This window comes from Podarcis bocagei (genome assembly GCF_964188305.1).
Source record: "Podarcis bocagei genome assembly, chromosome: 14".
In the NCBI taxonomy this organism is placed as follows: domain Eukaryota; kingdom Metazoa; phylum Chordata; class Lepidosauria; order Squamata; family Lacertidae; genus Podarcis; species Podarcis bocagei.
The window spans coordinates 13,334,900-13,362,589 of record NC_138139.1 but is presented as its reverse complement, the minus strand read 5'-3'; the positions used below and the strand labels follow the sequence as shown (position 1 = coordinate 13,362,589).

General features: G+C 44.2%; 1 protein-coding gene across 12 annotated transcripts in view; it reads right to left on the bottom strand.

Annotated features, from left to right (window-relative positions):
* Positions 1-6,251: 6,251 nt before the first annotated feature.
* The window catches only part of SEMA6D (semaphorin 6D), a 430,059-nt gene continuing 408,620 nt past the window's right edge, over positions 6,252-27,690 (bottom strand). For 5 of the 12 annotated variants that reach the window (XM_081170001.1, XM_081170002.1, XM_081169997.1 and 2 more), the window contains 7 exons: positions 26,015-26,188; positions 24,329-24,469; positions 24,163-24,240; positions 21,773-21,864; positions 21,330-21,386; positions 14,878-15,045; positions 6,252-10,754 (listed from right to left, as the gene is read on the bottom strand). In XM_081170001.1, the coding sequence (XP_081026127.1) occupies positions 9,451-10,754; positions 14,878-15,045; positions 21,330-21,386; positions 21,773-21,864; positions 24,163-24,240; positions 24,329-24,469; positions 26,015-26,188 (2,014 nt within the window). In that variant the 3' untranslated portion in view covers positions 6,252-9,450. The remainder of the gene's footprint in view (positions 10,755-14,877; positions 15,046-21,329; positions 21,387-21,772; positions 21,865-24,162; positions 24,241-24,328; positions 24,470-26,014; positions 26,189-27,690) is intronic. The other 7 variants (XM_081169998.1, XM_081170004.1, XM_081169999.1 and 4 more) reach the window with 7 other exon arrangements.

Here is a 27,690-nt window from a genome sequence, read left to right as displayed (position 1 = left end):
AATTTAACCGAAGCAGTGCGAAATTGCTACTAATGGCCTAGCGGAAACATTACAAATAAGAGAAATGGCGGAGGTCAGGCTGTCAGTTCTCATGCTGGTTACAAAAACAATGCTAGCATGGGACGAGAACACTATATAATCAGTAAGCAAGACCTGTCCTCCTTTTAGCTAAATAAAGCAAAACTAAATGAAACTAAGCCCATTACAATTATAGGGTCAAGGACACGTAGTGGTTTTAGGCAACAATTGCTTGATTTGCATGCGGGTTCCGTCCGGTCCCCCCCCCCCACTTTTCCTTTATAAGAATAGTAAATAAATAAACTACAAGCATTATTTTGTTATTATCTTCAGTTAGAACAATAAAAGTGCAGTAAAGAGGGCTAAATGTTCTAAACAATGAAAACCATTAGCAGCTGGAAAAATGAGAAAATGTCTTCGCTTGGCACAAAGAATGATTTAAAAAGTAGTGCCAGGTAAACTTGCATGGGGACAAAAGTGCATGGATGGGGTGCCACAACTGAGAGCGCCTTCTTGCCAGCTGCCATCCACCTCACTGCAGAAGCTGGCACACATATAGAAGAGCCTCTGCTAATGATCCTTCTCCACAGGAGTTTTTGGAGGCATCAAAACATTATTTTATTGATTCTGACACTGTTCACACTGTTATTCCCCCTCCACCCATCTCTGTGCTTCAGTCGTCAGCCTTGCCTTGCCTGCTTTTAAATACTTGCAGCTAAGACTTGCATCCTAGAATCATAGAACTGTAGAGCTGGAAGGAACCGCTGGGATCGTCCAATCCAACCCCCTACACAAGGCAGGAATCTTTCGCCCAATGTGGGGCTTGAACCCACAGGCCTGAGATTAAGAGTCTCATGCTCTAGTAGCTGAGATGTTCCCATGGCCTGCCCCAGATTTAGAAATAATTACAGTGGTACCTCAGGTTACATACACTTCAGGTTACATAGGCTTCAGGTTACAGACTCCGTAACCCAGAAATAGTACCTCAGGTTAAGAACTTTGCTTTAGGATGAGAACAGAAATCGTGCTCTGGCGGCGCGGCAGCAGCGGGAGGCCCCGTTAGCTAAAGTGGTGCTTCGGGTGAAGAACAGTTTCAGGTTAAGAACGGACCTCCGGAACGAATTAAGAACGTAACCAGAGGTACCACTGTACTCCTTTAGCGGAGAAGATTGGGACCAGCCAATGTGTGTCCCTTCTCAGTCCACTGTGCAACTGCTAACTGCTGGTGCCTGCGCCCCCTTCTTACAATTATTTCTTACTGAATGGCCCTTCATCATCATAATTTATTTATACCCCGTCCATCTGGCTGGGTTTCCCTAGCCACTCCAGATGGCTTCCAACAGAATATTAAAAACAATATGGCATCAGACATAAAAAGCTTCCCTAAACAGGGCCGCCTTCAGTTGTCTTTTAAAAGTAAAATAGTTGTTTATTGCCTTGACATCTGCCAGGAGGGCATTCCACAGGGCGGGTGCCACTACCGATAAGGCCCTCTGCCTGGTCCCTGTAACTTCACTTCTCACAGAGAGGGAACTGCCAGAAGGCCCTCGGCGCTGGACCTCAGTGTCCAGGATGGATGATGGGGGTGGAGACGCTCCTTCAGGTATACAGGACCTTCAAACACAGGACTCCTTCAAATGGAGGACTGTCAGCCCTTCAAAAAGAGAACTGTCTATACTAGTGCTTGTGGTCACCCTGCACCCATTACCATGACAATAGGTGTTTCAGATTCCAATTCTAGATGTAATTACATACTCACTGCTGCTGAATTCAGGCCTCATGTGCACTGTGCATCTGAAGTAGTAGCATACCACTTTGAACCGCCATGGCTTCCCTCAAAGAATCCTGGAATCTGTAGTTTGTTAAGGGTGCTGAGAGTTGTTAGGGGACCCCCTGCCGTTCCCTGGGAAGAAGGATTGACTGTTAAACTACTCCTAGAACCGTAGCTCTGTGAGGGGAATTCTAGGAGGAAAGAACAGAGTATGCATGCAATCAATAAATTTCCTGAAATGTCCCCTCTAATATTTGTCTTGCTTGGAGTACGTTATGCCTCTATCAGACAAGATGATGAAGGCCTTCACATATCAGGGACGGGAGGCTCTCAAAATTGCCAGACGAGCTGAAGCAAGCGCTGAAAAGAAGCAAAACTCAAGGCTCTGTTTCCCGTCTCTGACATTGGGCAAGGTCGGAATCTGACAAAAAGCATCGCTAGGGCCCTATTATCACCCTGACCTTAAGCTGCAGGATCTTTATGTAATCATCTCAGTGGAGAGCAAGACTGCGAGTATCGGGCTTAGTGGGGTATTCTGTGATCCAATGTTTCCAATCAGGATGCATATTGCACACTTGGTTAGATCCCAGAAGGAATTTGAGCCTCTTTCTCCCCTTCAGATATTTACTCTCCCAGGGTTGTTGTGAGAGGAGAAGTGGAATAAGCCCATGCCCCTTGGTTTTTTTGAGGGAGAGGACCAAATGTGATGGATAAGGACCCCCTCGCCACACATGAACGAACCCAGACACTGTGCTCTAAACTACACCAAATCTGGAACTTATTCCTTACCATTAACCCAAATGGGGCTGGTGGTGGAAGGAAGTACCATAAATAAGCTGGCAGGGCTTTGATTCTGGTGGTTGCTCTGCCATTGAATTTCCCCCTCTGTCTGCTGCTCTGTTAGTCTTTGGGTTGAGACCCTAAAGGTCAAATAACTTACCTTTTTTAAAAGTGTGTTTCTGTGCAGATTTTCTCTGGTCCGAAATTAATTTTGCAAGAGTAGCAGAGTTTGGTTTCTGGAACAGGGACTAAAATCACAAGGACAGGACTAAGCGCCAAATCAGATGATGCATGTAGTGAAATCCCATGTTGCTGCTGCTTGAGATTAAATTTGCTAGTGGCAGTGGAGAATCAGAATGAGTTTTGAGTGGAATAATTAAGTTTGACCCTGATGTTGGTGAGAAACTGGCAATGCTTATGTGCTCCCTTCTGCATCTTCGTATCATGCTTCTTTGATACAGACGTGGGTGGCACTATGTTCTAAACCACTGAGTCTCTTGGGCTTGCCGGTTGGAAGGTCGGCAGTTCGAATCCCCGTGACGGGGTGAGCTCCCATTGCTCTGTCCCAGCTCCTGCCAACCTAGTTGGAGAGCCAGTGTGGTGTAGTGGTTAAGAGCGGTAGTCTCCTAATCTGGGGAACCGGGTTCGCGTCTCCGCTCCTCCACATGCAGCTGCTGGGTGATCTTGGGCCAGTCACACTTCTTTGAAGTCTCTCAGCCCCACTCACCTCACAGAGTGTTTGTTGTGGGGGAGGAAGGGAAAGGAGAATGTTAGCCGCTTTGAGACTCCTTAAAGGGAGTGAAAGGCGGGATATCAAATCCAAACTCCTCCTCCTCCTCTTCTTCTTCTTCTTCTTCTTCTTCTTCTTCTTCTTCTTCTTCTTCTTCTTGCAGTTCGAAAGCACGTCAGTGCAAGTAGATAAATAGGTACCACTGTGGCGGGAAGGTGAACGGCATTTCCATGCGCTCTGGCTTCCATCATGGTGTTCCGTTGTGCCAGAAGCTGTTTAGTCATGCTGGCCACATGATCTAGAAAGCTGTCTGTGGACAAACGTTGGCTCCCTCAGCCTGAAAGTGAGATGAGCACTGCAAACCCATAGACACCTTTGACTGGACTTAACTGTCAGGGTTGTTGTTTTTACTTCTTTGAGATCAACCATCTGTAAATACACTACATGCTACCAACTTTTGGGGGTCGGGGCACATATGTAAATTTGAGAAAGTGTGTGGGCACAAAAATGGGGGTGTGGCATAACACAAAATGGCTGCCACATCTAAACAAGGCAGAACTACAAAATGGTGTAGACATTGTTCACCATACTCACAGAAAGCAGCTCTTTGTACAACTCTGTCTCAGATGGGTGGGTGGGCAGGTACCCAATCTGTACATTTACTGAAATATGGACATGTTTGATAAGCCATGCTTAATGTAGAAGAGCAAACAAGGTCTCATGCTTTGTGGATTTTTTTCAAGCATATTTGCTTTGGGGGTACGATGTTGGTGACTTCTGAAATAAACAGATCAGTGGAAAGACACCGTAAATACTCAGCTGTCTATTCTGTAAAGGAAACTGACGTTTTAACAGCAGTTCTTAGTACCCTGCTGCTCAGATGGTGTATGTATGAACAGAACAGTATTATGAACTTAATTTTAAGCACGTGCACATCTCTTGGCCCGTAAAAAGTTGTAGGTTAAGCTTCCATGTATTTACATTTCATACTCAGCCCACCTCCTCAGGTTAGCATCTCTTCTTCTTTCTTCTCCCCCCATGAAAGTATGCAGTGCTTGTTGTCAAAGGAGCCAGGAAATTTGATCCCTTTGGTAGATTTACCTTTGCTTCTTTCTCTAGAAGAATACAGTAAAATTCAGCACCACTGAAGAAACTGGATGAAATGGGTGGCACAGCAGTTGTCAAAAGCTGGCCAAGAGAGCCCTAGGAGGTGGTAGTGGGAATTTGTGTTCACTGCTTGTACAAATTATGTGCCTCCCACAACAAATGTGGGTGCCCGTGGGATCAAATGCATGCTTGATCTACAAGTCATTGAGATTGTGGCAGCTCAGCGTACATTAATAAAATCAGGACTCTCCACAAATTTTATTTAAGGCTCAGTATAGACATTCCACTCACACAGTCAGGATTTGTTAGCATTTCAGATTCAGGGAACACTGTGCAACTGGTGCTACAAAACCCCTTTTTAAGCCTTAAGCAGCAGAACGAGGCCAGGAGAATTCAGAGGTGGGAGAATAGACTGTGCCACTTCACACCGCATGCAGATGGCAGAACACATTTATGAATGCTCCCTTATGTGAGCAACTCAATGCAAACAGAAAGTTAGCACAGCAGGGGACAGACTGGGCTGCAGAACCTTGTTCCCCAATGGGCTAATTCTTTCATTTATTTATTTTTTAAAAAAAACTTTCATAAAGGTTTTTGTGTATGTGTGTGGGTGAGTGTTCAAAAAGAATTATTTTCCATACATAGATAGATAATCTGGAGTGGGGGAATGGATCCACAGACAAATGGATTGGATGATGCAGGAAAAGGTAAAGGTAAAGGGACCCCTGACCATTAAGTCCAGTCGCAGATGACTCTGGGTTGCGGCGCTCATCTCACTTTACTGGCCAAGGGAGCTGGTATTTGTCTGCAGACAGCTTCTGGGTCATGTGGCCAGCATGACTAAGCCGCTGCTGGTGAATCAGAGCAGCACATGGAAACGCCGTTTACCTTCCCGTCAGAGTGGTACCTATTTATCTACTTGCACTTTGACGTGTTTTCGAACTGCTAGGTTGGCAGAAGCTGGGATTCAGCAACAGGAGCTCATCTCATCGCGGGGATTCAAACTGCTGACCTTCTGATCGGCAAGCCCAAGGCTCAGTGGTTTAGACCACAGCGCCACAGATAGAGGGTGGCTAATCTCTGAATGACTCCAACTGATTACTGTGGACAGGACTGGTTCCATGTTTGAAGGAGACTTCGATGGGTGCTCTCCTGTGTAGATGGATTACCTGTAGCATAGCAGAGTGGTAGGCTGTTTTCTTTAACTGTAAGAAGATGCCAGCTGTCATTCATCATTCCCATGACGATCCAGACAGCATGTTTATTTTGGGGCATCAAGGGGAAAACAAAATGGCAGCTGGGACTCGATATTGGTGGTGACAATGAGGACTGGCACACACACTGTCAGGGTGATGTGGCTCCAGCAGCTGGCCAAGGATGCCATGGGCCAAATATGGATCAACGCCTGTAATCTGGAGGACCATTGGGTCGGGGTGTCATAATATGCCCAGTATCCCTGCCTATTCTATGCATCAGGTATGAACAGTGAAAAGACACAGAGGTAAATGCAGTTGCCCATCTTGAAACTTCAGAAACAGGGTTAAAAGACTAGCATGTGTAGGTTGTATGTGCAAGTCCTAGGAAAATAACAGCAAGCTGCATTAAAAGACGTAATGCCACCAATTCAGTGGGTTCTTGGAGATGGCAGGTGCTATGTTGCATGAAATGAACTCCTCCTCCCAGCATGGATGGCTTTACTTGCTTCAATAGATGGGTCCTGACCAGAGGGCATTGGCAATGGGCTGCAGCTACCTATGTGCAGTTTCCCATTCATTCCCAAAAGCTTAGCATAGGGATTGGGTTATGCTCACTGCTTTTAAACGTATAATCAAGTGAGATGCTTGCTACTTTTGAATAGTTTATTTTGACTTTACATGCGGTGTTAAAAACCCAAAAGGACGTATTATTTACACATCCACAATACAAGTTTACAAGATATCTATACATGTTAAAGTACTCTATAGACCATATAGAGCAGCTTTCATTTTTTTTAGGGTTACTTTTATAAGCTGTACCATTAAAAAAGATACAATCTGCATTTACCTTTGCACAAATGGATAAAGCATGTTTTTTATTTATTTTTTAATTAAAAAAAAAACAAACCCCAACCCAAAGCCCAACAAAAATTATAAATTAACAGAATAAAGACTATGTTGAATGTTAAAAAGATTTCAACATAAATACTGAGCGAACTCACATTACCATCTAACAAGGCAGCACAATGTTACAGAAAGTTATTTGGGTTCACATAACATTTATGTTTCCGTTTCACACAAGTATGTATTATTCATTACTATTTGTAAAGTGAAGTCAATTCTTTTTTTTGTCATTTGATTCTCATTTTAAAATTATTAGTTGCAAGAGTGAAAATATTTTTAGGTGGGGGGAAAACGATCCTAAGTATTTTTGGAGGGGGAAGTAAAGGTCTTCAATGGTCAACATACAAAATGGAAAAGGGAGAATAATTCTATATATTAAGGAACAAGGATCCCTTTTATTTGAGACAGAGAGAGACAGAGATATTTTCTTTCCCCCCTTAACATGAAATAGAAGCCAGTGTTTTGGATGGAAGGTACTTGTCCTATCAGCTCACGACTATCCCCCTGTGTGGGCTATACGCTGATGGCAACGTTCAGCAAACAAGTACTAGGGCATCATTTGCAAGCTAAGATCACCATCTGTGATGAACATCAGCTGCAAACACGTACCATAGCAGCCCAGTAAGAAGCGTGCTCAGCTTTAGCAGGTGTTCCATTACCCCAGAAACCTCATATGATTTCACATTATAACTGTTTGGTCCTTAAGCTAGTTAGGGGTGGGATGTTTAGCGCAAAAAAGGTTGATTTAATGCTGCTGTCTCCTCAGCTTAGAGGCTGCCTTTTCATTGTTAATTAATTGTTCTTGTGGGGATATTCCCCCCCCCCTTTCTTTCATCTTTTCGGATACTGTTGAGAGAACTTAGAGCTGGCATGTGGGGAATTGTGATGTGCTGTTACCGAGAACACTTGACAGGGGTTTAGTAGGGTTTTCTTTTAAAAAAAGGAAAGAAAATCATTTTCATGAATAAGGCACAAAATGCACAGATCCAGGTAAACACACAGAATATTTACAGAATATTGTCATTACCGGCATGACTATGGAGAAACCACAAGCTAAACAAATTGATTGCACTACTGTCAAATTTTTCTTGGGCGGATCCTGCCAAGCCTTACTGATGTATCTTCATTTCTGTTGGAAAGGGCTAGAAAATAATATTAATAATGTGAACATCTTATTCCACATTTCTCTTCTGTCTTTTCTTTTGTAGAAAAGGGACATGGCTCATATATGCCTCACACGTAAACATCTCAGAGTGAGGAGGGCCACGCTATGATGGTGTAAACCAGCCTTCCTCCACCTGCTGCTCTCCAGATGTTCTGGTCTGCAAGTCCCATCAGCCCCAGCCAGCACGGCTGTGTTGTCCTCCAAAACATCCAGAGGACACCAGCGTAGGAGAGGCTGGTGTAAGCACTTGCCATGGATGCAGGGAGCAGTAGTTCCTCTTATCCCACATTGGGCTAAGCAAATATACAAGCCATAGGTTTGCTCCTCAATTCCTTGTTCGCTAAATACAGGTGGGTACATGAACAGCCCTGGCTTGTTGGGAGCCAATGAAGCAATTCTTTGCATCTGGAAAATGTTTCCTTTTTTCTCTTAGGGTCTTTTCTACTTGGGAATGTCGCGTTTCCCCCTTTCGTTGCCCTTCTCATTCCCCCTGCCTTTCTTTATTTTGTCTCGGTTTGGGGGAAGGCGGTGTGTAAAAACAAACAAATGAACTGCTTTTTGAACCAGGGAGTCTGACCCTAATGGAAACTTTGTTCTGGATGAAGAACAGTTAGAAGTTCTAAAGTTTGCATTCAGGTTGGGAAGTCAGGTGGACTGAAAGACCAGCTGAACACTGGAGATGGGGGAGAAATCAATTTGGTTCACATTTTCATGTTAACCTACCTTAATTTGTGCTTCCCAAAGCACCATGCAAGCCCTTTGGAATTTGCATTTCTCTGAAGTAAAAATTTCCAAACTGCTGCAGAAATTGGGCAAACTGAATATCAGGAAAACGAGAAACCAAAATGGACTGATCTAACCATCCCTACTGCTGTGGACCTCTATTAATGCTACACTTGGAATTTAGACATCTGACTCTATAGCAGCATAATTTAGAATGAGCACATTTGCACCATTTCACATAGTAACCAGTTCTGCCCAGGGCAGAAATCTGACAGCACAAAGCTTCCCACATGAGATCCGCTGTACACCTCATGCAATCCAAAATAATCTGAACCAGAGCCATCTGTCTGTTTAGTCAAACTCAAATGTAAACGTTTCTGTAACTTAAAAGATGCAATGAGATTGAATACCTCCTAGCTTTGTGCGCACACTCACACCCTCACACACAAACACCTTTATTCTCATCATAAACAAAAATGCCATCCTTTGGAGGAAAAGAAAAATGCTACAGTTGGACGAGAGACCAAAGTTCAGCAAGTTGCTTATTAACCAACATACTTGTTGAGACATTATCATTTGCTGACATTTGTGCAAGAGGCAAGGCAAATGCATACATATTAAAATGTTCACATTTCATGGGAAGACTACACATTATGGCAGTCTAAAAATGAACCCCATTTTATTGTTATTGTTATTATTATTATTATCTTCAAGTATTTTTGCTCGCAGATCTTTTCCCCCTCCCCCTTTCCTCCCCAAGTACTTTCGCTCAGGTAGTTCCCCCTCCCATTGTGCTACATTTCTCCTCTGCTCCAAACAAAAGAAATGTGAAGGGCCAGCACCTTCCTTTGTTATAATCTGTTGAGCAAGATGAGCCTTGCTTTAAGCCAGGTGTGTGGCAAAAGCCCAGATGTTGCTGGAGTAAGAACAGGTTCTTTGGCGGCTTGTTCATTCTCTCTCTCTCCGTGTGTGTGTGTGTTTCTCATGACAAGCGAGTCAATGTCTTATTGTCTGTCCTGCAACATCATCCCACACCTCTTGACAGAATACGCAAGTCTCAGTAGCTGTATTTGTTCAGTGGTCTGACTGAAGGCGTCTGGGGAGCGAACGAGGGTTTGGGCGGCACGTCTGGTTTGAGGGAGGGCGTCCTCTTTATCCCTGTCCGAGGGAGCGTTCCATTGCTCGTGTAACTGCTTTGCCTAGACAAGGAAGGCTGTAGATGGACACTCACTGGTGCCCCTTGCATGTAGTCCATCTTTGAGCCTCCGGGAGGTATGTATCCCCCGCGGTTAATACTAGGCTGCCGCGACAGCAGCACGCCATTGGGCGAGTTTAAGTTTTTAGGGAGGGCTGATATAGAATGCCGCTGCGATGAATTTTTGTGGTAGCCCCTCTGTCTTTCCAAAGAGGTCATGGGTACCGCCGGCGTGGTAGGGACGTCCACCCGTTTCGTCGGACTGTTTCGCGGAAGGGTGGATGGAGGAGAATACAAAGAGGCTTCCCTGTTGGGAACTTTAGGCGGGATCTCAGTCATGTTTCCCATGGGATCCAGCATTAAAGTTTGGTGAGCCACCTGGAGGTCTCCCATAATGGCTTTGGGGTTGCTAGGCATTTCGTTCAAATGTTTCAGGAAATCGTTCAAGGTGTTCCTGGAATCCACAGACCTCCTGTGGTCTCTCTTGCCCGATGACTTTGTGTGCGGGTGGTCAATGTTCTGCATCTTCTTGTCTGCTTTGTGTGCGTTGGAATTTGAGAAGGACATGTTGTAGTCGTGGGTGGCATTTGGAAGAACAATAGCGCTGGGGATGTGTCCGTGACTTAGAGGAGAATGAGGTGGAGGACTGGACGGGAAAAACTGAGGGCTCTTCAGAGGAGTTTCTTTTCTAGAAGCACTGAGGTTGTTCTGCGCTTTGTCCATCTGACTTTTCATAGACTGCAAAGTCTTTTGCTGCAGCACTGGCGTGGATTCTGGTGTTGGAAGAGCTGCCAGTTCTGGCGGTTGGCCTCTGTGGTCCACCATCATCATGGACTTTGTGTCGGCCGTTGGCGGCATCTCTTTTCTGCTTGTTAACAAGTTTGAATACAGCTTGGGAGAATCGATATTCTGTTGATACTCCTTGACTGGGCTATCGAAGAGGCCGTTCAGCTTGGCGAAACTCCCGCTCGAGTCCGTACAGGACTGGGCTGACTCTGCGTCTTTGTGAATCTTCCTGGACTTTCTCACAAACATATCCCGGTAACAGTAAACAGCCACGCCTGCAATAAAGGCTCCCAGCAGAAAGGCGGCAAAGACGCATGTAATCAGGACATTCATGTGCACCATTTGGTTAGAATCTCCTGACTGGACTTCCCACCTGACACCTACAACAAACACATGTGGTATGGAGAGATTAGAGCGTGTTTTATTCTGCATGACCGTAAAACAAAGCTTGCTTATCTTAAGCTGCAGTACTAACCAGACATAACAGAAACCTAGCACCACTGCACTTGAGAGAGATTTGCACAGTAGGGGTAGGAATCACAAGTCTTCTGACATGGATATCCTCCTCAGGGAGTCATTAGTGGTGTATATATACATATACCAACAGATGTTTTTAAGTGCTAAGTGGTTTCTGATGTATCTAATTCAGGTGACTAAAAACATAGTGGACACAATCCAGCACAATTTCTATTTATTTTAATGGGAGAAAGTTGAAGCACATTCATAACTCTCACATTAACATTAACCCTAACCTTAACCCCTAATCCTAACCTGAAACTGCTTGAAGTTGGCAATGATTGCACCCCATGTACGAAACAGTCCTCACTGAAATCTGAACATGTTTAGAGTTGGTCTCCACCATAATTTATCCTACATTTGATGTGTTATATTTTCCCCAATTTACACCACCAGCATCATGAATATACATTAATATGCAACATCTCTGTGATAATATGGATGTCTAATCCATTTGTCCATCATTTCAATCCAATGAAAGCGCTCCAGTTGTCCAGTTTGGTGGAGTTAGTTTGGTGGAGCAACCTCACAACACTGATACAGCCCCCCCCTCCAATTTTGGAGATTTCCCCCTTCATTCTTAATGCAGGTTTTGCCCCGTGTGCCAAGATAAATATTTCTGCTGGCTCAGGAGGCTGCCGTGCCATTATGCTGGGCTGTCAGGTCAGAAGGATGTGAAATGATGGCATGGGCTTGCTGTAGCACTGTGCTGCAGTTTGGTCTTTCCACTCATCCTTTCTGGGCCCCTTGCTCTTAGCTAACTTATCAAAGCTGACCACAGGCATCAAGCAGGGCATGGCTGTTGGAGGAACCCTGCTGACCAGTTCACGTTGCCCTCTTAATAGGGGTATTGTTCTACAGTTGCACTCCTCCCTGACGCCCGCTTGGCTCTTGGGATCAGGGGCCCTCTAGATGTTGTTGGACTCCCAACTATCATCAGCCCCAGCCAGCATGGCCAACAAACTGGAATGATGGGAGTTGTAGTCCAACATCTGGAGGGCTACATGGTCTCCACCTCTGCTCTGGATCTTACAGCTATTACAGGCACCTGCAGAGACCTGGTCAAGCTCTTACTTAGGTCTATCTATACTTCTAATAGGAGAGAGTGCATTGATGTTGCCTACTCGTCCTTATAGCAGTGCCATGCTTTTCCTTGCTCAAGAAACCAAGGAAACTACAATATCAGCAGATGTTTGCCTTCCTTGTTCTGTCTGGCAGCTGGTTTTTATTTTATTTATGAAAGCATTCACGATCTGCCCTCTATCAAATTGATCTCAGGGCATAGTATAAGAAGATATTTTAAACCACCGTTCAGTTAATAAGACAAAACAATGAACAATAAGCTTTAAAAAAAAACCTCACAGGATGGCTTATTGCTACACAGCAGAGTTAACAATTTCTAAATGACTGAGAAAATAGCCAACCTCTCTGCTACGCTGCCTTCCCAACTGCAGGCAAGAAGAGCCACCACAAGAGAGAAAAAGGAATGTTACCAGTTTGGAGAGGTCATTTTCTTTTGCAAATGGAAGCAAATCATAGTTATGGGGGTGAGCAGACAGCAGAACTACCTCTCTGCAGGCCAGGAAGGCTTTTTCCATGGCTGCCTTTAATGGCTGTCCGTTCTAGATGCCATCACAAGCATAAGGAGGCTTCCCTTGACAGGCTGGCAATCTCTGACCTGCACCTCTGTGTCTATTAATCTGGAGAACTGGACTATATGAGTAGCATTACTACACTCTGCCAATCCAAATGCACACACTCTGTCCTGAAATATCCTTTTAAGACTCACAAATAGTAGCTGGTGTGGTATTAACATTAACGATTTCTGCTAGAAAATTGAGGTTAGAAGGTGCTACACTGCCAAGCTGCAATTAATAACTCGTGGAAGGATTTCTCTTTCAATTTCCTGCCCGACTCATGAATCAGAATCAAAAGTGAGATAGGATTATGCAAATATTGTGCAAAACTCTATAATGTGCAGATTTGCATTGTTAGAACTATGCTAATATTTTTACCCCCCTCCAAAAGGAATGCTTTCTCACTTTGCTATTTTGCAAGTGGTATTCTCTGCAGCTTAAAAAAAGAAGTCAAGATTACCCACGCATTTTAAGGCCTAGACTTCAGTGAGTAATGAACTTTTGGAACAGAGCATCATTTAAAAACCATCCGGCTAATGAGAGGTATTAGTAGTTTTCATAATATAGAATGCATTAAATTTTGTACTAGAAGATCAAACAATAGTATTAAAAAAGGAAAAGAAAATCAAATTTGCACGTTAATATCAGAGCTTGCAGGTTTTTGTTTTTATTTAAAGCAACCACAGACATTGCACCATTAAGAAGATGTTAGTTTGGCAGAATGCACCTAATTGTGTTATTCGGCACAGTAGGAAAGTTAAAACAAAGAAGAGTGTTATGTGTGGTTTGTGTGTGTGTTAAGAGGCAAGGCCTTTGAAGAGAGTTGAAAGGTTCAGGGTTATTGGTTTTAATGGCATTGTGCAGAAGAGGGAAAAGGAGGGGAAAGGCTGAGAAAGGCTTACTACAGAAAACGCCACCGAGCGTGACTGAGAGAGCGCGTGAGCAAATCCTGGCAAAAGCAGACTCGTTTTAAAGGACAACCAAGCGATAAGAAACACCTGAAGCAAATTACGAATGCGCTGCCACAATGGCCAAAAGGAAACCTGATACGTTTCGCTGAATACTTGAATGTGAAAGGTTTGCTTGAGAACTTATGACTTATTTTTTCTTTTTTTGAGAAAAGAAAGGATCATGCAGATATGTGCCATTTACTATGAGGTGTCCAGTTTGGGTATCCAGATAACAGAGGACGAGCCAGTTTGGATGAGAAGATGAGGGGCCTGTTCAGATGTGAAGCTCACTGGTGACCCAGGGCCCCACACACTCTCTTTTATTTTTCAGTTGTGAGGATGAAATGGGCTATTCCATTTTTATCTTCACAGCAATCCTATGTGCTGGATTAGGCAGAGAGAGAGCGAGTGCGAACATCACTCAAAGGATTCAATAGTACAGCGTCCTTTTAATGGAGGCCTCTCCAATCTGTGTCCAACTGACACCTCATAATGCAGAAGCTGCTATTTGCAGGGATTTTCCCCTCCCCAACTTCCTCATGGATACACAGATCAAACAGTCACAGTATATGAACCGCTGCCTGATCTATGTACCTACGGTCAACCATGCAGTACCACACTGCCCTTTATGGAGTACATGATTCTTCTTACATGGCGATTAACCCACTGTTTGTGATGATGTTAACATGTGGAGTTGTTCTTAGCAGGAGAGATTTAGGAAACTCAAACTCCCACAGTTTTGAGGTGTATCTCACAGAAAGACACCTTAGCGCTGATAAAGGATGCAGCAATTGGGAGGAAGCTGGTGCTGCAAGAGTTTTTGAGAGTCTTTTGTTAAAAGCCAGAATGATCTCGTTTCTGCTGTGGTGGATTAATGCGGTTACTCCGTGCAAAGGCTTTTTGCAAAGCTATGCTGTGGCGAGCCTTATGCGAGAGAGTAAAACTTCGACATTGTGGGCCAGCCAGAAGGAATATCGCAGACCCATAACAAAGTACGCCAAAGGCAGTGTGGTGCAGGAGGACGCTTTTCCGGGAGTAAGCCCCATTGAACTCAATGGGATTTGATGCTCGGCTGACATGCGCTGTTGAGCATGCAATAAATGCGTATGCAAAACAAAATGCGTATGCCAACAAAATTTGGCTGGGGGTGAGAATAACAGGATGAGCAGGAGTTTTCAAGAAAGTGTTCAACACAGTGATGCAAACTCTGTTTTGCTACTCATCTTGTCTCCCAAATCCCCCCCCTCCTCCCTGCTCTGTTGGCCAAAATTACACCTTTTTATTACATACAAAGGATGATATTGCATGCACATTTTGATAAGAACAAGTGTTTGAATTTGAAACTGCTGAAGCTATCAGGTTTCCTTTCAACCGTAATAAAACCCCTGATTAGGCCTTACCCTTCGGGACCCCTGATAATGAATCAGAGTAATCAGAGGTGTTTGGGTCATCTTGGGCTACAAATTTCCGGGAGCCAGTCACTTTAGGTTTCCAGGAACCAATCACTTTGGGTGAGAAAACTGGGATACTTTCCACTGTGGTAACAGAAGTTGAGGGTAACGCCATGTCTGTGGTGGCAAACAGATTTTGTTTTTATTAATGTGCATTGCAGTCAGGTTCCTGCCTCCCACTCTATGGTGTGTGTGTCTTTTTTTATATGAAACCTTCAACAGTTAGTGACTTTGCACGATGACTGCTAAATTGTATTTGGAGAATAGGCTTAATAGGAGTTGCGTGAGGAACAACGGCATTATACTGTGACTTGCTCTTTAAAATCAGATTTAAAGTCAGGGACAGGAAATGTATTGCGAATTATTGCCATTATTCAATGACTGTGGTGCTTAAATAAAATCAATAAGGAAGATGGAAAATGGAGGGGGGGGAGCAGAATTTAGGAATGGAGGAAGCTGCCTTATTCTGTGTCAGGCTGGGTTTCTGATTTCCCCCCCTGTCAATTTATTATTATTACATTTATATACTGCCTTTCATCCGAAGATCACAGGGCAGGTTACAGTATAAAAACACGTAACATAATAAAAAATAAAATCATAACCTCCCACTGCCCCCCCCAAGTTTAAAAGGTCATTGATTGTTTCATTAGCCAAATGCCTGGGCAAAAAGGAATTTTTTTTTATCTTCATTACATATCTTTAGGCACCAGACAAGCCTCCCTGGGGAGAGCATTCCACATTTGGGGAGCCACCACAGAAAAGGCATTTGAAGAGCTAATCCCCATTACCTAACACATTTATGATGGGGGGGGGATTCATTCTAAACTGAGTGTCTTGCTTTGCATCCAGCTACTGGAATCAATTTGGCAAAACAAAGCTCTGCATAGATTTATATACTATGCACACAATCCTCTGGGTGCAGAATTGAGACGAGACAGTACGGAATGCTTGTAATACATTTATTGCGACTTTATTTCCCATACTTCTCTCTGTGTGTGTTTAAGACATTTTGACTAGAAGCAATATATGTATAGAGACGTAAGGAGCTCACAGACTTAAGAGTCCTGCGGACTGAGCAAAGGTCTCACTGAGATCTCCTCCCAGACCTTCTAGCGTGTGTAACATTTAGTGCTATGGCATCAATGAGGTCCAGCCTCTTGCAGTGCCAACAGGGCCTCTTCTAATGGGCCTTGGGAAGAATATGGCAGGTGTGGATGTTCTGGATATCTCACTTTCACTTGCAAAAAGGAAAAGGGAAAAAGGATTGTGCCTTGAGCTACAGCAATACCAGCTACTGTATAGCTACGGTGGATTCATAGGATTGGGTATGAGCCTTTATCAGAAATAGCAAAGAAGCTTTTAGGCAATTGGTCTATAATCATGAGGGCCAGGAGCTTGATATAACTGGACAAAAGCAAAACTTGGTATTCGTAGCATTCTATAGCTCATATGCCACAATTCATGTTGACATCAGGGGTGGTGTCAATTTCTAAACCTCCTGTGCATATCTGCAGTGGAAAGCTTTGGGTGAACATGACTACAAATCCCTATTAATCGACAGTGTGGGAATCAAGTGCATCATGTCAACATTTAAAAGTAAACCTGATTTGTTTCTTCATCCATTCATGCACAGGCAGAAAGGGCACATTTTTCACACAGGGAACTGCGACTTTCCTTCCTCCCCACCAGAATTAGTTTTTGGACAAACAAAATCCATCAAACACCATTCTTGTTTCATTACAGAAGTGCAAATAGCATCAAAGAATTGTCTGCTGTCAAACTTCCAGAAGCATTAAAAAGCATGTGGGAAAAAATTGTAATTGGCAGATAGAATTAAGGAAACATCAGAGGAGCGTACTCTGTACTGGATTGTGCTCTCATTGAAGTCCAACATGGAATTTTGCCTTTTGAAATAAAGAAAAAAGCAGCAGTCTAACCATTTAGGAGGAATTTGGGATGGAAATGCTAAAAAAAACCCCGCCACCAGAAGGGAACTGATGCCCCTGTTACAAACAGGGCTTCAAAGCTTCTATTGGGAGATTCGACACAGATAAAAGAAAGTACAGTGGTACCTCGGGTTACATACGCTTCAGTTTACAGACTCCGCTAACCCAGAAATAGTACCTCGGGTTAAGAACTTTGCTTCAGGATGAGAACAGAAATCATGTTCCGGCACTACGGCAGCAGCGGGAGGCCCCATTAGCTAAAGTGGTGCCTAAGGTTAAGAACAGTTTCAGCTTAAGAACGGACCTCCAGAACGAATTAAGTACTTAACCCGAGGTACCACTGTACTGCTTCACACAGCACAAAGTTGAACTGTGGAACTCCCTCCCACAGGAGGTAGAGATTGCCTCCATCTTGGATGGCTTTAAAAGAGGATTAAACGAGTTCACGATTAGGTTATCAATGGCTATGCTTGACTTCACAGCTGGATGCAGTAATACTTCCGATTATCAGTTGCTGGAAACTTCAGGAGGGGAAAGTCTGCTTGGGCTCTGCTTGCAGGTTTGCCACAAAGACCTTGTTGGCCACTGGTCTGATGCAGCAGACCCTTCTTAGGTTCATGTTCTGACACCTGCCTCCTTGATCATTTCCCTCCTGTGCTGCTCAGGAATTCTGGGAAACCAAAGCACTGGGAGGCTCTGAAAGGTTCAGTCTGCCATCTTGATTCAAAATGGTGTCCCATTGTATCCAAACATGGACAAGACCCCTGCTCCCAGGAACCTTTCGAATCACAGAATTGTAGAGTTGGAAGGGGACTCTGGTGATCATCTGGTTCCAACCCCCTACAAGGCTTGCCCTGCAGACCAACCCCTTGAAATAGCCTGCCTTATTTTAAATTATCAAATTATCCAAAGCAAGTTGCATAAATTGGTTACAAGGTCTTAAGTCCAAATGCATAGTGAACAGACATGCCAACAACCCTTCAAACCTATATAGCCCACCAATTGTAAGGGCCGGTCTTGCTTGAGAATTCTCAGAAACAAATTATTATTATTATTATTATTATTATTATTATTATTATTATTATTATTACAGTGGTATCTCAGGTTAAGTACTTAATTCGTTCCGGAGGTCCGTTCTTAACCTGATACTGTTCTTAACCTGAAGCACCACTTTAGCTAATGGGGCCTCCTGCTGCCACCTCGCCGCCAGAGCCCGATTTCTGTTCTTATCCTGAAGCAAAGTTCTTAACCTGAAGCACTATTTCTGGGTTAGCGGAGTGTGTAACCTGAAGCGTATGTAACCCGAGGTACCACTGTATTATGAATAATACTGAGATTATAAATGGGTAATGCACTCTGTCAGTTTCTAGGGCTGTGTGTGCCATTCCCTGCCCCAACCCAGGCAACGATAAACCAGAATCTGGCCTTGGGAGTTGTGCTAATTAGGGCTTTTAAAGTCCAACATAGTTGGGAGCAGCAAGGCAAGGCTTCTCCTTCTGGGAAGAAGAAGACACAGTCCAAACACAGGGCAGGGCTGTTTGAAAGCTCTTTTACAAACAGTCCTGAAACTGCTCTTTGCATCTCAGGCACCATCATGCAAAATCTGGTGACCTTATCTTAAGAGGCGTCCAAAATGTTGCAGTCCAGGATCTTGATGTAAAGCGGTGTCACAACCGTAGCCAAACATAGATGGGAAACCAGCTCCTCTCTCTTGGGAATCATTGTGTTAAGTTTGGCAGCGATATCTCAAGAGGTGTCTGAATGCATAGCGAGTGGACAGACAGACAGGTGGACAGACAAACCACAACTCAGCTATGTCAGGTATAAGAGCTAATGGTGATGATAATAATACATAATACCTCCACATACAGAGACAGTGGGCAGCTAGCTAACCTTGGTGGGAAACTGAATGCTGGACTAAAAAGTAAGAGTCCCTCCTGGATCAGACCAAACACTGTTCCCATAGTGGCCAGCCAGATGTCTATGAGAAGCCAAAGTAGGGAAAGTGCTGTTCCTCTACCACTTCTGTCTTCCAACAACTTCTATTCAGAGATGTATTGCCTCTAAGCCATACGATATAGCCATTATGATTAGTAGCCATTAATCCTTTCAGCTTTCATGGATTTGTTTAATTTGCTTTTAGAGCCGCCCAAGATGGCAACTACAGTGGTCGCTCGCAAGGCGAAAAGAATCCGTTCTGTGATTCTCTTCGTCTAGCGGTTTTTTCGTCTTGCGAAGCAAGCCCATTGACGGATTAGCGAATTAGCGCTATTAGCGGCTTATCTGCTGATCGGATCAGCTGATAAGCGGATTAGCGGCTTAGAAAAAGGTGGGGGAAAGGAAAAAAACCAGCAGGAACTCGCAAGACATTGTCGTCTTGTGAAGCAAGCCCATAGGAAATTCGTTTTGCGAAGCACCTCCAAAACGGAAAACTCTTTCGTCTAGCGAGTTTTCCGTCTTGCGAGGCATTCGTCTTGCGGGGCACCACTGTATGCAGAGTGAAGAAATGTTCTGAGTATTCTACCACACCATTGGATGGTATTGAGTTCTAGTATTTATTTGTCATAGTTCTACATATATCGCTCTATGTATACCTCAAAGTGGTCTCCATTAAAATATTGACTTTATTATTAATGTATAACACATATATTATAATATTTTGAGAGCGGAAGAAAAACTTCCCCTTCTACATCTTCTCCATAGTCTGGTCATATTACCCCTCTCACTCAGTGTAAGCTGCAACCTTTCTTTCCACCCCCAAATGATAATCTGGACTGCACCTTTCCCAGCTTTACAATATCCTTCCTGAGGTGTGGCAACTAGAACTGAACCAAAACATTTAAAGCCCTAAACGGCCTCGGTCCAATATACCTGAAGGAGCGTCTCCACCTCCATCGTTCTGCCTGGATACTGAGGTCCAGTGCTGAGGGCCTTCTGGCAGTTCCCTCGCTACGAAAAGCCAAGTTACAAGGAACCAGGCAGAGGGCCTTCTCGATAGTGGCACCCGCCCGGTGGAACGCCCTCCCACCAAATGTCAAAGAGAAAAATAACTACCAAACATCTGAAGGCAGCCCTGTTTAGGGAAGCTTTCAATGTTTAATAGGTTAATGTATTTTAGTGTTCTGTTGGAAGCCACCCAGAGTAGCTGGGGAAATGCAGCCAGATGGGTGGGGTATTTATTATTATTATTATTATTATTATTATTATTATTATTATTATTATTATTATTATTATTTATTATTAAATTGTGGCCACACCATAGTAAATTACAATGTGTAAAAGGCATTGTAATATTAGCAGTTTTATCTTTGATCCCTTTCCTAATGATCCAGGCAAGGAAATTATTTTTGTATTCAGTTTTTAATTCTAAGTTTACATATCTAACTGTGCGGTATATTACAACCACTTTCCTTACTGTTGTTACTTTCCCTACTCAGGTAAGATGCTGAGATTTCAGTAACAACACACAAAATCCCAGACCACCGATTTTTGGAACTGAACTCTATGTTTCAGTACCTAAACCAAGACACCTCTTGGAAAGCTATTGTGTAATTTCTCTTGCCGCATGAGAGCTGAGGGATCAGAGTTTAGGAGGGGGAAAATCCATATGTAGGCAATTGAAATGGTATTGCAGACATGAAAAGCCTATTGTAAGTTTGCCTGTTGTTTGGAGAATGGTTGGGTTTCCTCCGTAAAGGAAGCACAAAGACAAGTCCTGTGATGCAAGCGAGTGGGAGGGGGAAAAAAACCCCCATCCTTCTCACTCTTACCAACAGCTTATTAAAGGCAAAGCCGTCCCCTCATTTGCTCTGTAATTTTTCTGGAAGAAGCACATAAAACGTGAAGCGATCTGATGCTAAATGCCACCTATTAGTGGATATGATGCTATTAACACAAATGCATTTCTGAAAACCTTTGAAGATATCAACACATTTCCAACATTTCAGAAATACACATTTCAGGGGGGAAATGTGCAGTTGCTTTTTATAAATAGCCGGGACGACACAGGAGGAGGAGGAAAGGGAGGAGATGAAGTGGACTAGGCATCCTAGGGTAGCATTCATGAAGACATGGTTGAGTGGAGGGGGAAAGAGTAGAAGCTTAGTGGAAATTTCGTGCAGTGAGAATGTCATCTATGTTAATCAGGTTCTTTCACTTAATAAAAGATGTGTCTCAATTAACAATGAGCTCTTAAGCATGCAGATACACAAGGTGGAAAGTGCTAAGTGAGAGAAAGACTTGGCTGTTCCTTGACCATCAGAAGAGAGATGAGTAAAAGCAGAAAAGCAAAAAATATGGAGGTCTTGCCAACTGCACCAAAGGAAAGAAAAAGGGAGGAGGAAAAGAAAAGTAAAAAAGAAAAGGGGGACGAGGCTGTCTGAAAATGCTGAACTGAAGGAAAGAAAAGTTCCATTAACTGGGGGGAGGAGAAAAAAATGATTGAAAAAAACTAACCAGATGTTGGATCGCCAAATATTTTGTAATCTGGTGTAGTTGTAGTAGGCAAAATTTCTAAAAGAATTAAAGGAACACGTAATCAGTGAAAAGTAACCGAAAGGAAAAGCAAAATAGATTTCCAAAGCTGAAAATCAGAAAACAAAACACAATAGGTTCACCCAAAAGGAAGGAAAAAAAAGGAAAAGGGGAGGGGAATACCTGTTTTAATAAGTTGACATCTAGACCTTCATGAACAATACATGAAGGCTGGGAGAAAAATGGCCAAGGGAGGGGGGGGGGGTTCCACCACCCAAGATCAAGTGGCTTAGGTTTGTGCTAAATGGTTTACAAGGGGGCGGGGTGCTCCGTGCCATTTTTTTGTGACATCCACACCGACAAGAGTGTGGCCCGCAAACCAAACCATGCCACATTTTCAAGCTGGCCCTGGGACTTGTGCTTACCGTGGCAATCCCCGAGTTGTGCGGTGTTGCCATATTCCACATCTTGCTCATATCCTCCAACGCTGTGGTTGTATGAAACAAACAAAGATAACCTGCAATTAACAGCATTAGTTGGGGAAGAAACCAATGGCAACCGTCATTCTCAAAAGAAACACAAAAGCCGCAAAACATGTTCATTCAGCATTTGCTAAGCAGCAGTTCTCAACCTGTGGGTCCCCAGATGTTGTTGGACTACAACTCCCATCATCCCTGAGCTCTGGCCTTGCTAGCTAGCGGTGATGGGAGTTGTAGTCCAACAACATCTGGGAACCCACAGGTTGAGAAAGGCTGCTGCTAAGGGGAGCTGGGCGCTGGATATACAATGAAGGGAAGAGATTTCATCTTCAGCGACCTCTACTTGGAATCTCAACCATTTAATGGCTATGCCTTCTTCACAATAATCCTTGCAACTTCAAGCGGGTTAAATAGCCACGGCCAAATAATACCCAACCCACAGGGAAGATTTCCTACACAGGCCCCAGTGAAATGAACGGGAAGCAGAGATTACTACGACCACGTGGTGCTGTATCTGCTTACAACAGGCATAGGCAAACTCGGCCCTCCAGATGTATGGGACTACAATTCCCATCATCCCTGACCACTGGTCCTGTTAGCTAGGGGTGATGGGAGTTGTAGTCCCAAAACATCCGGAGGGCCGAGTTTGCCTACTTCTATTCATCCAAAAGGGTCTTGCTCAGGAGAACTTAACACTATGCCTCCCAAATTACCGTATTTTTCGCTCCATAGGATGCACTTTTCCCCCTTCAAAAATGAAGGGGAAATGTGTGTGCATCCTATGGAGCGAAAACGCCATAGCCCTGCGACCCTCTCCCGGCTGGAGAGGTGACGCGCGGCTATGGCAGGAGCCTCTACAGCCCCGCGTCACCTCTCCAGCCGGGAGAGCGCGTGCGGGGCTAAAGAAGCCATAGCCTCGCGACCCTCTCCCGGCTCGAGAGGTGACGCGCGGCTATGGCAGGAGCCTCTCCGCTGCTCCCTGACCTGCTCGTTGGGGCTGGTGGTGGGCTTCCCCCCGCCAGCCCCAAAGAGCAGGTCGAAAGGAACCTGAAGCCTGGAGAGCGAGAGGGGTCAGTGCACACCGACCCCTCTTGCTCTCCAGGCTTCCAAGGTAGCCGCCTGAACACACCTTGAACGGCACCTTGTTTTAGAGCGGGAAAACAAGAGGGGGAAAGTTCTCCCCCTCTCTGTGCAGTGCCTCCTGCCACTTCACTGAAGGGGCGCTGGGCGGAGAGGGGGAGAATTTTTTTTTTCTTGTTCTACCCCCTCTAAAACAAAGTGCGTCCTATTGTCCGGTGCGTCCTATGGTGCGAAAAATATGATATCTAACGACAGAGCTGTCCAACACAATCTGACCCATAGTTCCCTGCCCTGTTTTCCCTGGCAACAAGGCACCATAAAACCTTTTATACTTTTACTAGCTCCTCTGATCACTGTATTGGGGAGTGGAAATGTAGGCCACGTTGGACAAATATCATGTCCAGATTCAGAGGCAGTATGGCTATGAATTATCAGTTGCTGGGTTATTGCAATGTGAGGTCTATTGCCACCACCCTTCCACTCATGTCCTGCTTCCGGAGACATTAGGTTGGCTTCTATGTCAAATGGGATGCTGGTAACCCTTTGGTCTCATCTAGCAGGGCTCTCCTAATGTTCCTACGCTCACACAACCCTGATCCCATGCTGGGACTTCCCCAGGGAGAAATGTCCACAACTGTGCTGTCATCACTGAGATGGTCTTGTATCTCGTACCAACCGATCAGATATTAGTTAATGATGGGCCACAGAGCAAAGTTAAATTTTATTTGTCCAGCTGGTTCATATGGGTGAAAATGGCCCTTCAGACAACCTGGTTCCAGATGGTTTAAAGCTTCACAAGATTATTAACCCCTCTATAAATTGAGCCCTGAAACGACCATATTTTTCGCTCTATAAGACGCACCAGACCACAAGATGCACCTAGTTTTTGATGGAGGAAAACAAGAAAAAAAATATTCTGAATCTCAGAAGCCAGAACAGCAAGAGGGATCACTGCGCAGTGAAAGCAGCAATCCCTCTTGCTGTTCTGGCTCCTGGGATAGCTGCTCAGCCTGCATTCGCTCCATAAGATGCACACACATTTCCCCTTACTTTTTAGGAGGGAAAAAGTGAGTCTCATAGAGCAAAAAAAAAGTAGTTGGTAGTTAAGATGATTTTATGAGGTCCATTCTGCACATCTCAACCAATGACTTTCTGTTTCAAGAACACCTGACCCATGCTGCATATTAAAACCTATTTAAAGGTGCTGGCGTTGACTAACACAATGCCGTTTATTTATTAAAAATCCTGCTACTTACAACATGCTTGATTTCACTTTTCCGCAGGTCCCATGGTTCAGCCAGCCACAGTAAGGATCTCGAGACGCAATGCAAGACCTGCGGCGAGAGGAAATTAACCTTTTTTACTGCCTCCTAACCTTGGTGCACTCCATTGTATAGACATGTTTGGACAGAGAAGGCTTACTTTTTGCATGACCCGTGACGCTCACAACGGCTGAGTGGAATTCTAATGACACAGCTGGAGAATGCAACAAATAAGGCATGGTGCTCTTTGTCCAGTTGCAGGGAGATGACCTTCTTGTCCTCTTCACCATCCCCATTACACCTGTTCAATTACACAATTACACGCTGTTATTTCTTTTGACCCCCTTTATATTATTATTATTATTATTATTATTATTATTATTATTATTATTATTATTATTATTATTATTTATTTATTTATACCCCGCCCATCTGGCTGGGTTTCCCCAGCCACTTTGGGCGGCTTCCAACAAAACACTAAAATACAATAACTTATTAAACATTAAAAGCTTCCCTAAACAGGACTGCCTTTAGATGTCTTCTAAAAGTTTGGTAGTTATTTTTCTCTTTGACATCTGGTGGGAGGGCGTTCTACAGGGCGGGTGCCACTACTGAGAAGGCCCTCTGCCTGGTTCCCTGTAACTTGGCTAAACTTTAATCCAGTTTATCACTTCTGAATTTACTATGAGGTGGGTTGCATCCATCTATGAAAAAGCTGCATGCCAGGAATAAGAAAAGCCCAATTTCCTCAGAGCTTTTACGAAGACATATGGGTTGATCTCGATAGAATTAAGGGTGGGAGAGAAAATATGGCAAACTGCTGATTTATGAAGCTAGAACAGATTCCTAAATTAATAGAGGGTGGAGGGAGCCCGTGGCAAGGTGGTGCCTGGTGGGTCCTTTGCCACTATAAAGGCAAAGGGTAAAGGGACCCCTGACCATTAGGTCCAGTCGCGGACGACTCTGGGGTTGCAGCGCTCATTTCGCTTTACTGGCTGAGGGAGCCAGTACAGAAGTACAGCTTCGGGGTCATGTGGCCAGAATGACTAAGCCACTTCTGGCGAACCAGAGCAGCACACGGAAACGCCGTTTACCTTCCCGCCGGAGCGGTACCTATTTATCTACTTGCACTTTGATGTGCTTTCAAACTGCTAGGTGGGCAGGAGCAGGGGCCGAACAATGGGAGCTCACCCCGTCGCGGGGATTCAAACCGCCAACCTTCTGATCGGCAAGCCCTAGGCTCTGTGGTTTAACCCACAGCACCACCTGCGTCCCTTTGCCACTATATAGATTACTTATTTTGTATTGCATACATACATTATTATCATCAGTACCATGTTTATATCCCACCCCTCCTCCATAAGAAGCCCAGTAAAAAAGGCTTTAATCCGCATAAAAATCTTTGCTCTGATATTCCTTGTTATCCCTTGGAATGATTACCAACTGCAATTTGGACAAACGCTACAATTTCCACAGGGAAACTGTCCCTCAATTGTTTTCTGATTGAATGTTCTGATGGGTCCCGTACTCTTTCTTTCATTCTAGTACGTATCAACCAATGTGTTTTGGGTGTGTTCGTCAGCAAACAAGGGACTGCTCCTACACCGGGGAATAGGGCAGTTTTTTCTGTCTTCAGAGTGGCATGCACAGGGAATTAGAATTCAAGGCGAGCTCACAAATATTTTCAGATGTTGCTCAAATAAACATTCCCCTAAGCGCTGGGAAAGCATCAGACAAGGAGGTGAGGTGGGAAACACATTTAAATCAGGTGGCAAAGCAGCAAGTGACTCAAACAAGACAGACGCTGTACAATGTCACCGAGCAGTTCTTGTAAAAGTATACCTACTTTGCATGATTGTATGCATCAATCTCTTCCAGTAACACGCTGTCATTCAAAGAAGAAGGTTTGGTCTTTGCCAAGATTTTAAGTACCATTCCAGCTTCAGAGCCAACAAAGATGACTGTGTAGTTTTGATACGGGCCGGCAGAGTGGTCCACTGCGATCGCTGTCAACCGATACCTGTCAAGACCAAGATCTCCTGTATAATAATTCCTCTACATTAGAGACCCCAAAAACTTGTTCCTCCTAGGTGCTGAATATGGAAGTATCACTGCTTTTGCCTGGTTTCGGGAGGCAGCAGCTAACAACACCAAATTATACACTCATCTCTATGCTGTTTTCAATCAACACTTTGGGGGATGCTTTTAGCTCCCAGTGGCTGGGAATGTAGGGAGTTGCAGTCCTGAGACATCTGGAGGGGCAAAAGCCCCTTGCACTAAGGAATGAGAGGGAAGGAATGCTATGTTTAACAAGCCAAGCGTTGTGAACAGTTGAGTAACAACCGGAATAGTCACTGTCTGGAAACACAGCTGAGTGACAGTCAAAGACTCGGACTCATCCTCCCAAGTGGTTTTGGAGAACCATTTATGGTTTTGGCAACTGTAATCAAATCCCACTCATGCTAGCTCATGCTTCCATAGACATCCCCCACAGCTTGGTGGCCAATTTGCTAGTGTGTCAATGACAAGAAACCTGATACCCGTTCAAGGGGGACTAGAATAAGTGCTCTGCTGATGTGGCAATCCTTGAACTCAGTGGAACTTGCCTCTGAGTAGGCATATCGAGGGTTGCGCTGTGTTTTCTTTCTCCACCAAAGCCAGTGGGTTGTGGTTGGAATGATTCACTCAGAAACTCTGCAGGACAATTTGAGCCAGTGTGGTGCTAGTGGTTCAAGGGTTCAAGCCCCTACTCAGCCACGAAGCTCACTAGGAGACCTTGGTCCAGTCCCTGTCAATCAACCTAACTTCCATCATAGGGTTGTGAGGATGATATGAAGAGGGGGAGAACCTCATAGCTATGTTGCTGTTTATAGCATGTTGTACCATCCTAGAGGGAGGTGGGTGAAGAGCCGAGTGTAAATCACGCTTAATGCTGCCAGGCATTTTTTTCTAGACCAGATGTTTGCTTTGCAACAAATATTTGGCTGGGGATTGGCTGTGTTATCTGCATGGTTCCTGGGAATGCTTAAGAGTGAGGTTTGCATGTGGAACATTTTCAAGAATGTACTTGAGAGAGGTTACTGGAGTGGAGGGGCAGAGCTGCCTCTTATTTTGTTCAGTTGCTAACGATGCTCTCTGATGGAATCTTATGGCATTTTTGTATAGAAAATCTAACAAAGCCAATTCTGTAACAATGCTTATTTTGTTTTCCTGTTAATCATGCCATCTTAAATGTCTATTCTCCATTATTTGACCTTCATTTGTAAGGGTGGGTTTTTTTTGTTTTTTGTTTTGGTATTTTGCAATGTTATGTCAGATGCTTGGAGCTGGGTTGCAAAACACATTGAGATTTTTATTTGTTTGGAAATACAAAGCCGTATAGAAGAAACGGTAAATAAGATAAAGATCCCACGTCTGACAACACTGCATTTTGCATCTCCCTGCCCTCCCACCGCAACCCTGGGCTTCACATCATTGGCCACAGGGGCAGGAAAGCAGAGCGCAACATTATGCCAGACATGT